We start from the raw sequence: 12500 nt of genomic DNA on the forward strand, positions 1-12500 counted from the left end.
AATAATTTTAAAAAACCAAAATCCATTACTATTAAAACTAAAACAACCAGCAAAACTATTAATAAAAACAGGTGAGGGCTGGGTTTTTTCCTCTGTTATTATTTAAGTGCTTTTACCATATGCTTTAAATCAAGAGTCACTTCTCTCTGTTTCTATCTCTTTCCTGTCATTCTCTGCCTAAATCATTTTCTCATTTCTCTTTTTTTCTCCCCTTTTTTCTATCATTTCTCTCTCTCTTCCTTCCACTCTTCTCTCTCTCTCTTTCTTCCACTCTCTCACTCTCTTCCTTCCTTTCTCATCTTTCTTTCTTTCTTTCTTTCTCTCTTTCTCTCTCTTTCTCTATCTTGCTTTCTTCCTCTCTCTCACTCTCTTCCTTCCTCTCTCATCTCTTTCTTTCTTTCTCTCTTTCTCTCACTTTTTCTATCTTGCTTTCTCCCTCTCTCACACTCTCTTCCTTCCTCTCTCATCTCTTTTTTCTTTCTTTCTTTCTTTCTTTCCTTCCTTCTCTCTCTTTCTCTATCTCTCCCCCTCTTGCTCTCTCTCTTTTTCTCACTTTCTCTCTCTTGTTTTCTTTCTCTCACTCTCTCTCTCTCTCGTTCTCTCTCTCTTGCTATCTCTTTCTCTCCCCCCTCTTTCTCTCTCACTCTCTTTCTCACTTTCTCTCTATCTTGCTCTGTCACTCTCACTCTCATTCTCCCGAGGCTGGCGAAAGTGATTTACAATGTCGGGCGAGCGGGCCGGCGTGTGGTCTCCCCATCTCCCTGCCAGCCGACGCGGAACATTCAAAATAAGAAAACCCTTCTCTCTTACTTTGAATGTTCCGGGCGGGCAGGCAGGCAGGGAGATGGGGAGAGCGTGCGCCGGCCCGCATGCCCGCCAGCCTCTGGAGAACGCCTGCCCCACCTCTCTTGCAGCGGAGGAGAAAGAGAGTCGGAGCGGGCAGGGGGCAGGGCTGAGAGGCCAGGAGCGCGAGGGGGCCGGAGGCACCATGGAGAGGTAGGGGTGGCCGCGGCTCCCTTCTCCTGCCCGCGCCTCCCTGCCCGCCCCCCCATGGGCTGGCAGGGGGATGGGGAGTGCGTGACCGAGGAAAAGGGTGCGTGCGGGGGTATTTTGGAGCGCATGCACGCTTACGCGCGCAGCTTACATGGAACAGTGCTAATAAGAGGAAATAGTAGAGAAGATGAGAAGGATAATAATAATGCTACAGCCATATAACCTTGGCCAATATCCTTAGACATAATACAATGCTGTGAGGATTGGGCATTGAGCATAGTGATGGCACAAGGGGAAAATATAACCTATCTCTGGATCTATATGTTTTGGCATGCAATTCCCTGTGGAGATATGCTGAGGTGATATTCTTCATTTTGTTGTTGGTCACAAAGTCATGTCCAAACCATTGCGACCCCATGGACAACACTTCTCTACTATCCCCCGGAGTCCATTTAAATTGACACTGACTGCTTCAGTGATTCCATCCAGCCACCTCATTCTCTGTCGTCCCCTTCTTCTTTTGCCCTCAATCGTTCGCAGCATTGGGCTCTTCTTCAGTGAGTCCTTCCTTCTCATTCGGTGGCCAAAGTACTTGAGCTTCTTCTCCAGGATCTGGCCTTCTAAAGAGCAGTCAAGATTGATCTCCTTTAAGACTGACCGGTTGGATCGCCTTGCAGTCCAAGGGACTCGCAGGAGTCTTCTCCTAACAAGAGTTAGAACTTCTAAAATTACAAGGGAAAGATTCATTTTATTATTAAGGTTGATTACTGTAGCTTATTAATTTTGAATGGTATGAACAATAAATATATATTAATATTATGAGGGAAAAGCACTGTCATTATAAGATTCTGCCGCACGAATCCCAGCGACCGGTTAGGTCCCACAGAATTGGCCTTCTCCAGGTCCCGTCGACTAAACAATGTTGTTTGGCGGGACCCAGGAGAAAAGCCTTCTCTGTGGCGGCCACAACCCTCTGGAACCAACTTCCCCCAGAGATCAGAACTGCCCCCACCCTCCTTGCCTTTCATAAAGTTCTTAAGACCCATCTCTGCCATCAGGCATGGGGGAACTGAGACATCTCCCCCGGGCCTACACAGTTTATACATGGTATGTTTGTATGTATGCTTGCTTTTAATAATGGGGTTTTTAGTGTTTTTTAAATTATTAGATTTGTTCTTACATTGTCTTTGTTATTGTTGTGAGCCGCCCCGAGTCTACGGAGAGGGGCGGCATACAAATCAAATCAAATCAAATCAAATCAAATCAAATCAATCAATCAATCAAATAAATAAATAAATAAATAAATAAAATTAGAGAATACTATTATTATTACTGTGGTGAATATTAGTCAAAATAATTGTAAACAAACAACACACATTATATGGATTTTGAACATGTTGCTCTTTCTATTAATAATAATAACAACAACAACAACAACAACAGATTTATAGGGGCCCCTCTCTGAGGGGACTTACAAATCTGCAGGACAGTAATTGCCTCATTTCAAGCAACAGATTGTCCACACACTACGGTGTGGTTTGTGGTTTGATGTGGTTTGTCACCTAGAAAGTGTAGTCTAAGCACCTGGAGGGTTTTCTGGAGGCCATTTTTACCTACAGACCCAGGTAGACAGTCCAGAAAAATATTTCCCCATACACCAAAGGCACCATTTCTTTTTCATGTGTATCCTTTGGGGGTCTCCAGAGGTCTCAGCGAAGTCAGTATTTTGCAATATTCCAAGCATTTCTGCAAGAACTCCCTTTTGCAAATGCTCCAAGGTTTGATCAAGGTTTCATTACATGTGGCCCTCAACTTACGGCAAGCATTGATGGCCCATGAAATTGTCAGGATTAGGCCTAACATGATATAATATCACACTACAGGAGGAAGGACTGTAATCATTGTAATGACTATTAGACATAAAGAATGCTGAATCATTGCGAGTCAACAAAATATGCTACAACCTGATTGGTTGATAAATATATAAAAATGTAAGACACCTTTGCATAGGTATGATACTAATGGTTGATAGTAGTTGTTGACTAGTTGTAGTGTGGCTTGTGTGTATAGTGTTCCCTTGATTTTCACGGGTCCGAACTTCGCAAAAAGTCTATACCACGGTTTTTCAAAACAATATTAATTAAAAAATACGTCGCGGTTTATTTTCTATACCACTTTTTAAAATGGGTGCTAAGGGAATGGGAAATTGTAATTTAGGGGTTTAAAGTGTTAAGGGATGGCTTGTGATACTGTTCATAGCCAAAAATAATGTATTTACTTATGCATCTCTACTTCACGGAAATTCGACTTTCGCGGGTGGTCTTGGAACGCATCCCCCGCGAAAGTCAAGGGAACACTGTAGTGAGATAGAGTAAAGGTAATAGTGTAAATAAAGAAGATAATTTTTGCCACAGAAAAGTAAATGCATTTTCTCAAGAACTCCTGCTGCATTGTGTTCATTTGAAGACGTCAGCTTCTTATATCTTGGTCTGTTGGGTTGGGTTACCTTCTGAAATCGTAGCTCCAACAGAAACAGTTCTGGCCATTGTAAAATGTTGTCCACGCTCCCCGAATTATGTGAGCGCTGTTAGCTTTTGCGGAAGGGACCAGTTGCAGGTTGCTACCAGTACGGGCCACACCATAGCTCCGGTAGCGAACATGGAACTGTGCACACAACTCTGTGTCCATGGCATGCATGCGTTTGTGTGCGTCTGAGTGAGGAAGCAAAATCTCAGGAGGGGACGTGCATGGGTGCGATATTTCAGTGATTTTTTTTGCTTCTGTGCATGCGCGGAAGCAAAAAAAATGCTAAAATCTCACGGGCATGTGTGTCCCCTTGTGAAATTTTGCTTCCTACGCATGCGCAGAAGCAAAATCTCACTTGGATACACATACGCGCACGCCGGGGACGAAGAGCTATGCAGGAAGTGCACTGATCGCTGCTATAAGTAGCAACTCCCGCCTGGAAGGGACCCTTGTGTGTGAATAATCTTATCTTACACGCTTCAAAAGGAAAACGAATAAATACATTAGGAATACTATCAATCCTTTAACCATGATTATAAAACACGTAGACAAACCATTGTCAAACACATTTATCGATGCATTGATTTATAGTGATGAAAAACAATTTGATTCAGAATGAGTAACATAATGAAATGTAAATTATGTAAACTGTGAGATATAATTTATAATAAAGGTTGAAAATGATATAGGCCGTAAGGAACAAGGACCAGCTGGATAACTGGTGTATATGTTAATTGTTAAATGCTAAAGTTCTGATACAATATGTAATATAGTAGTACCTCCACTTAAGAACTTAATTCGTTCCATGACCAGGTTCTTAAGTAGAAAAGTTTGTAAGTAGAAACAATTTTTCCCATAGGAATCAAAGTAAAAGCAAATAATGTGTGCAAGCCCATTAGGAAAGAAATAAAAGTTCTAAATTTGGGTGGGAGGAGGAGGAGGAGGAAGAAGAGGAGGAGGACAGTCGCTGCCGATGGAAGAAGGTGAGGTGAGAGGAATCAAAAAAATCCAAAACTTTAAGGCTTAAAAAAAAAAGAAGGACACTGAGGCGGTGCCAAGAGAAAGGAAAATGTTCCGTTCGCTCTGGGCTGCCCAGAGCAAAGGGAGTGTTTCTTTTCTCTGGGCGCTGGCAGAGATTTATTTCCTCTCCAAGCGCCCAGAGAAAGGAAAATGCTTTGTTCACTCTGAACTGCCAAAGCCTCCTTAAGAGCCACTGAAAAGCTCCTCTGGCAGCCCAGAAAAGCCCGAGGTGGCCGGGACTAAAGGGGGAATGGCAGGAAACTGGCTGGGCCTTCGTGCCGCTCCCAAATTTTCTGGGAAATTTTTCCAGACTCAGGTTCTTAAGTAGAAAGTGGTTCTTAAGAAGAGGCAAAAAAATATCTTGAACACCCGGTTCTTATTTAGAAAAGTTCTTAAGTAGATGCGTTCTTAGGTAGAGATACCACTGTATATACTTTGTATATTTGTCTGTTTTTGAATGTTTTATTTGTGTTTTTTTCTTTTCTTTTTTCTGTTTTTTTTCGTATGCTTTTTTCACTTTTATAAGTAAATATTTAATAAAGATATTTTTTTAAAAAAACTTATCTTTTTGCTTTTGATGTAGGACATCTACTCCAAGGGCGTCATTCTCTTATCTGCAATAGCTACAGTCCGGATGCACGGAGAGAACAAGTTTGAAGTGGTGACGGCACACCGAATATTTGTCTTCAGGGCCGAAAAGGAAGGTGAGGCTCATTTCTAACTTCGGGCTGCATAGTATTCGATTCTTTTTTCCCCCAAATCAGGGGTGTCAAATTTTGAAGATTCCCAGGACAGAAATAAAACAGAAACTACTACTACTACTACTACTACTACTACTACTACTACTACTACTACTACTGCTACTTCTTCTTCTTCTTTTTCTTCTTCTTCTTCTTCTCCTCCTCCTCCTCCTCCTCTTCTTCCTCCTCCTCTTCCTCCTCCTCCTCCTCCTCCTCCTCCTCAGGAATAAATGAGGAGAGTTATATACATTGTTTCCCTTAATAATGGCATCAGTATTTTCTTTATTCTGTAAATCTGACAGTTCTCTCAAAACCAAGCACTGAAGGCCAAGATTGTGCAGTGTTTGTAACATTGTGAAGGAGCTGTAATCAATTTTGGCATGTGATGTTCTTCCCATCACATTGGCTACTTCCCCAAAGAAATTGAGAATTGAAAAGCCCTCTGTCAACAGAGGGGGGAGGAAGAAAACATTATCTGTCTCCAGTCTGCAACATGGTCCTTGTGTGTGCAATCACACTTGCCCAATAAAGAATTCTATTCAGCAGTTGCAAGAGGTGCAATACCGATTTGCACTACTCAGGTGATGCAGAGGACACAAGTGGCTTCAATACTCTAATCTTTTCATTCTAATGTTCTTCAGCTCTGACCAGATGGTGGGGAAATTCCCCCAAATGGCTGGGGGAATTCTGAGAGTTGAAGTCCACCCATCTTAAATGTCTATGGAGATTCTCAGTCAACCAACTCTTGGTTGTCCCAAAGCTGCTTTTTCAAGAGGCAACTGGACTTTGTTGCTATTCTTTGAAGACTTCTAACCCAGGAAGCTTCTTTAGCTCTGACTGGATGGTGGGGAAGTGGAAGGATTGATATTCCTTGCAGACAGATGATTATTTGTGTTCTTTTAAAGAAAGGTTGGATGTTTATCTATCTTCTATCTTATTGCTAACTTAACAACAGCGTTCATTCAGTTCGTGACTGTGGCAAGAAAAGTCCTTAAAAATAAGTCAAGTCTTCTTCTGTCCCAGCGACGATTCCCCCTAAGAAATAGACTTCCACACTAAAGCATCACAGGTCTCAACCTTAAATAGCCAAAGGGTGTGGCCAATTGTTCTAGAGATCTATTCACGCTAAGATTCCTCTTGCTTAGCCATTCGTGCCTTCTGACAACTCTGTGTACCCTAGCATCAAGAAGAGGCTGCTCCTCTTTTCCTGAATCACTCATGTGCACCTTGGGAAGTGCAGAAAGCCCTGGTTAGCTTTCAACCTCTGACACCACATGCTCTCTGACCTCCTCGCTATTAGACTCTTGTGACAGTTACATTGGCCTAGGGTACCAGCCCACACCCGTCTCTAGATCCTCAGGATCCGTGACCAGCTGCGAGGGACACAGATGGGCCACAACAAGACTCACACAACAAAACCACCTGATTCACTTAACAAGCATGTTCCCACTTTTTTAACCACCGAATCGTTTTGCTTCACAAGAACAGTTTGCAGTGTCCCGGGGGAAATCACGTGATTTTACGATCTGACAAGCAGAACCAATAGGAGAAGCCAAATTCACTTCACAACCAACTTACTAATAGATCTACTGTGACAATTCCTTTAGTGACTGTGCAAAAGAATGGGGGGGAAGGGGCAAACTCTCTTCACAACTGTCTCGCTTAGGAACTGTTGTGGTTCAGCCTGAGGCTGCTCAGGGGACCGGCTGTGTCTCTGTTGGCTCCATGCCTGGAGGAGGATGACAGCAAAGAGGAGGGGGCTGACGGGGGAGAGGAAAGTCAGGAATGGGACGAAGGAGAACAGCATGAGAGCCCCGGGGGGGGGGGCTCTCCCCAGCCAGTAGCTTGGAGTCATTAGGTGATGAAGCACAAGCCGTCATTGACATGCGACAGAGACGTTCAGATCAAAGAAAGGAGCAATTAAAGAAGTATTATCAACACTGAATTAGGAACAGCTGGGCTTGGGTGTGGTCCTCCTTAGTAGGGTTTAAAAGGCAGGCAAGACCTTGAAGCCATGTGGAGTGTTATCAGTTTGGAGTTACGTGAACCTGCATTGTATCTCGGCGTCTCTGTTCCTGGCTTGTGGCCCAGCAGTTTGGAAGAACCGTGGGAGGTAGATATCTGTTATCTACAGCTTCGTCTTGGCAGCAAGAATCCTGTATTGCTGCATGGACAATTGCCTTCGTGGATATATTTGAAGTTCCAATGTTTTTCCTGCTTTGTAAGGACATTTTCTGTTACCTGTGTTTTTCTTGAATTCTATAAACTGCCTTTGCCTTTTACCGGTGTGTCTGGCTTCTCTTTTTTGGGTTGGTCTTGGTGTCCAGAGTGACCCAGGAACGGAAATGGCAGGCTTGAATGTGGTTGTGGGTAGAGGACTCCTTGTATTTCAACAGGCGTAAAGGGTGTGTGGGTGGCAGCCTGTGTGGATGTTTATCATTGTGTGTCATTATTATTATCTTTTTGTGTTTTGCTTATTTTTAGAAGAACGGAACAACTGGGTCACCATCCTCTTTACTGCTCTGGGATCCCTCCCGGCAATTTCTCGAGCACGGACGGCAGTTCCTCCGGAAAAAAGTGGCTACCTGGAATTGAAAGGCTACAAAACCAAAATCTTCACCCTGCTGCAAGGGAACAGCGTGTGGATTTGCAAGAACAACCAGGTATGCCTGCAATTTTCTTCCTTTTTCTTTTCCCAATGGCTCCAAATCTGAAGTATTATTAGTAAGGTTGCCGACAAAAATTATGAAGCTTGCATATTTATTAAATAGCATCATACCTCTCCTCCCCTCTTCTCATTCTTGTCCATGTCCACATCCTAGTCCTTTTCCATTCCATTCTTCACTCCTCTATTCTATTCCTCATTCCATTATTCCATTCCAGAGAACTGGAGTCTTGATTTGTCTATGTACAGCTTAGACTTGCAGGTTGACCTCAGGTGTGTGGAACAATGTTCTGTTTTTGGTTTCTTTGGTTCTTTTGATATTGGATGGCATTTGCCACTCCAAAATTAGAAGTTGGAGTGCCATACAAAAGCAAGGGCCAGAGGGAGGGGGGAGGAAAGAGGGAAGGAGTCTAGCAGGCGGGCAGGTAGGCAGAAAGAAAGGAAGGAAAGAAGGAAGTAGTGAATCAGGAAGGAAGGGATCTAGCTATATGGATTAGAGCAGGGGTCCCCAACCACCGGGCCGCGGACCAGTACCGGGCCGCGGGGCATGTTGCACCGGTCCGTGGAGTCAGCAGCTGCCGGCCCTCATGCCGCCACCCCCTCCCTCCAGCGCTTCGCCTCCCGCCGGGAAAGAGGCCTCGGGAGGCAGGTTCTGCCGGTCACAGGACGATGGACAGGACAGAGGGGCGGGAAGGACCGAGAGGCTCAAGCCTCTTTTGGCTTCTGCCGCGGGGCGCTTTTGCATTTTTGGCTGGGGGGAGGCAGGAGGGCCAGCCTGACCCCCTGTCTCCAGCGATTAGCTCCCGCTGGGCAAGAGGGCTTGGGAGGCAGGTTCTGCCGGCCACAGGGTGATGGCGGGAAAGAGGGGCGGGGAGGACCAGCACCCCCATGCCCCCAACCACACCCCTTTCCGCCCCCACCGGGCCATAGAAAAATTGTCTTGCTGAAACTGGTCCCTGGTGGAAAAAACGTTGGGGACCACTGGATTAGAGAAAAGAAGGAAAAGGAAGGAAGGGAAGGAAGGAAGGATGGAATCTAGCTATATGAATTGAAGAAAAGAAAGAGAAGGAATGAAAGGGAAGGAAGGAAGGAATCTAGCGATAAGGATTGAAGAAAAGAAAGAAAAGGAAAGAAGGAAAGGGAACGAAAGAAGGAAAGAAGGAAGCAGTGAATCAGGAAGGAAGGAATCTAGCTATATGAATTAGAGAAAAGAAGGAAAAGGAAGGAAGGGAAGGGAAGGAAGGAAGGATGGAATCTAGCTATATGAATTGAAGAAAAGAAAGAGAAGGAATGAAAGGGAAGGAAGGAAGGAATCTAGCGATAAGGATTGAAGAAAAGAAAGAAAAGAAAGGAAGGAAAGGGAACGAAAGAAGGAAGGAAGGAAGGAAGGAGTGAATCAGGAAGAAAAGAAGGAAGGAATCTATATAAATGGAAGGAAAGAAGGAAGGAGTGAATCAGGAAGGAAGGAAGGAAGGAAGGAAGGAATCTAGCTATATAAGTAGAAGAAAAGGAAAGAAGGAGGGAGGGAGGGAAGGAAGGAGGGAGGGGATGAATCAGGAAGCAAAGAAAGGAAGGAAAGAAAGGAAAGAAAGAAAGAAAGAAAGAAAGAGGCAGGCAGTGAGGGAGGGAGGGAAGGAAGGAAGGAAGGAATCTAGCTTCATGAATACAAACAAGGAAGGAGGGAAGGAAGGAAGGGCAAATTTTAAAGGACTTGGCATGGTGTTCTGTGCTTGAGAGAAGCCACGGATGACATGTTCCAGATAGCTCTGTTATGTGCAATTGAGGCACATAGTGGGAAGACCAAAGAGCACTAGAATGGAAATGACAAAGCTTAATCAATTACAGGAAATTGGAAGTCCTATTCAGGTGAATTCAGACCTAATTGCCTGCAATTTTTTAAAAATGGAATGATTCAGAGAAGAGTTTTGATGGAAAGGAATAAACTTAATAAGGCCTGAAGGCCTGAAGGAGCTACTCTGGTGACGCACATGGCTATGAGACAAATGCATTCATTTTGTTAAGAGCGAAGAACAAGGCCTCTGCTGATGAATCGGGGACCATAGAGTGGTCAGAACCATGCAGGAAATTTCTTCATTGAGTGCGGAAGAAACGCTCGCCAATTTAGATGTTAAAACCAAGTTGATGAGTTGACCTTGGATGATCTCAGTAAGTTTTAAAAGAAGGCTGGGCCTTGTTAGAACTTGGAAAAACTTTGCACAGGAAACCAACCGCTGTAACCTGGACTGAGAAGTTGAAAAAGGTCTCAGAACTTCTATGCCAGCCTAGAAGTCCCACATATTGTAGTTATGTTCATCAAGCCACCAGGAGTTGAACCCTGTTTGAAGAGACTTCATTTTTTTAAACTTTTCCCCATATACCTTTGCATAGAAACATAGAAGTCTGACGGCAGAAAAAGACCTCATGGTCCATCTAGTCTGCCCTTATACTATTTTCTGTATTTTATCTTAGGATGGATATATGTTTATCCCAGGCATGTTTAAATTCAGTTCCTGTGGATTTAGCAACCACGTCTGCTGGAAGTTTGTTCCAAGGATCTACTACTCTTTCAGTAAAATAATATTTTCTCATGTTGCTTTTGATCTTTCCCCCAACTAACTTCAGATTGTGTCCCCTTGTTCTTGTGTTCACTTTCCTATTAAAAACATTTCCCTCCTGGACCTTATTTAACCCTTTAATATATTTAAATGTTTCGATCATGTCCCCCCTTTTCCTTCTGTCCTCCAGACTATACAGATTGAGTTCATGAAGTCTTTCCTGATACGTTTTATGCTTAAGACCTTCCACCATTCTTGTAGCCCGTCTTTGGACCCGTTCAATTTTGTCAATATCTTTTTGTAGGTGAGGTCTCCAGAACTGAACACAGTATTCCAAATGTGGTCTCACCAGCATTCTATATAGTGGGATCATAATTTCCCTCTTCCTACTTGTTATACCTCTAGCTATGCAGCCAAGCATCCTACTTGCTTTCCCTACCGCCTGACTGCACTGTTCACCCATTTTGAGATTGTCAGAAATCACTACCCCTAAATCCTTTTCTTCTGAAGTATTTGCTAACACAGAACTGCCAATATAATACTCAGATTGGGGATTCCTTTTCCCCAAGTGCATTATTTTACATTTGGAAATATTAAACTGCAGTTTCCATTGCTTTGACCATTTATCTAGTAAAGCTAAATTGTGTTTATTTAGCTGCATGGGGAAACACAAAAGATATTTGAATCCTTTTTTGGAGATAGCAATATTGACTATTGATTTGTTCCTCCCCTTATGAAAGGACAGCAGGATGCAGAAATGGCTATATGAAGTCCTAGGATGGGATGGAGTAGAGTAGAGTAGAGTAGAGTAGAGTAGAGTAGAGGAGTGGAATGAAGTGGAGTGGAGTGGAGCGGGGTGGAATGTAGGGTAGGCTAGGGTAGGATAGGACAGGACAGGACAGAAGAGAACAGAATAGAATAGAATTCTTTATTGGCCAAGTGTGATTGGACACAAGGAATTTGCCACTGGTGCACATGCTCTCAGTGTACATAAAAGAAAAGATACATTTGTTAACAATCATAAAATACAACAATGATTTTTACAGGGTACAAATAAGCAATCAGGAAACAACCAATATTGATATAAATTGTAAGGATACAAGCAACAAGCTACAGTCATACAGTCATAAGTGGGAGGAGATGGGTGATAGGAACAATGAGAAGACTAATAGCAATAGCAATGCAGCCTTAGTGAACAGTTTGACAGTAGTGAGGAAATTATTTGTTCAGCAGAGTGATGACGTTCAGGGAAAAAAAACTTCCTTGTGTCTAGGTGTCTTGGTGTGCATCGTTTTGAGGGTAGGAGTTGAAACAATTTATGTCCAGGATGTGAGGGTAGCATAGGATAGGATAGGATATTTGCTTATTTGACCCCTATGACATTCATTAAGTACCACATGATTCTTGACAAATCTATATTTTCTTATTTATGTACACTGAGAGCATATGCACCAAGACAATTCCTTGTGTGTCCAATCACACTTGGCCAATAAAGAATTCTATATATTCTTTCTATCTATCTATCTATCTATCTATCTATCTATCTATCTATCTATCTATCTATCTATCTATCTATCTATCTATCTATCTATCTGATGATATGATGGGAAGGGGAGGGGAGAGGAGAGGATAAGAGAAGAGAGGAGAAGAGAAGAGAAGAGGACTATGTAACTGAAGACAACCAAAAAGTTTCTTGGATGAGAAGCAATATCTCCGGGACCGCCTTCTGCCGCACGAATCCCAGCGACCAATTAGGTTCCACAGAGTTGGCCTTCTCCGGGTCCCATTAACTAAAAAATGCCGTTTGGCGGGACCCAGGGGAAGAGCCTTCTCTGTGGCGGCCCTGACCCTCTGGAACCAGCTCCCCCCAGAGATTAGAACTGCCCCCACCCTTCTCGCCTTTCATAAATTCCTTAAAACCCACCTTTGCCGTCAGGCATGGGGGAATTGAAACATCTCCCCTGGGCCTATACAGTTTATGTATGGTATGCTTGTGTATGT

At 43.4% G+C, this 12500-nt stretch overlaps 1 protein-coding gene across 3 annotated transcripts in view; it reads left to right on the forward strand.

Annotated features, from left to right (window-relative positions):
• The window catches only part of ARAP2 (ArfGAP with RhoGAP domain, ankyrin repeat and PH domain 2), a 174635-nt gene that overhangs the window by 61771 nt on the left and 100364 nt on the right, over positions 1–12500 (forward strand). For all 3 annotated transcript variants that reach the window (XM_070757103.1, XM_070757104.1, XM_070757105.1), the window contains exons 8-9: positions 5123–5243; positions 7764–7942. In XM_070757103.1, the coding sequence (XP_070613204.1) occupies positions 5123–5243; positions 7764–7942 (300 nt within the window). The remainder of the gene's footprint in view (positions 1–5122; positions 5244–7763; positions 7943–12500) is intronic.

Source organism: Erythrolamprus reginae, chromosome 7, assembly GCF_031021105.1.
Source record: "Erythrolamprus reginae isolate rEryReg1 chromosome 7, rEryReg1.hap1, whole genome shotgun sequence".
NCBI lineage: Eukaryota > Metazoa > Chordata > Lepidosauria > Squamata > Dipsadidae > Erythrolamprus > Erythrolamprus reginae.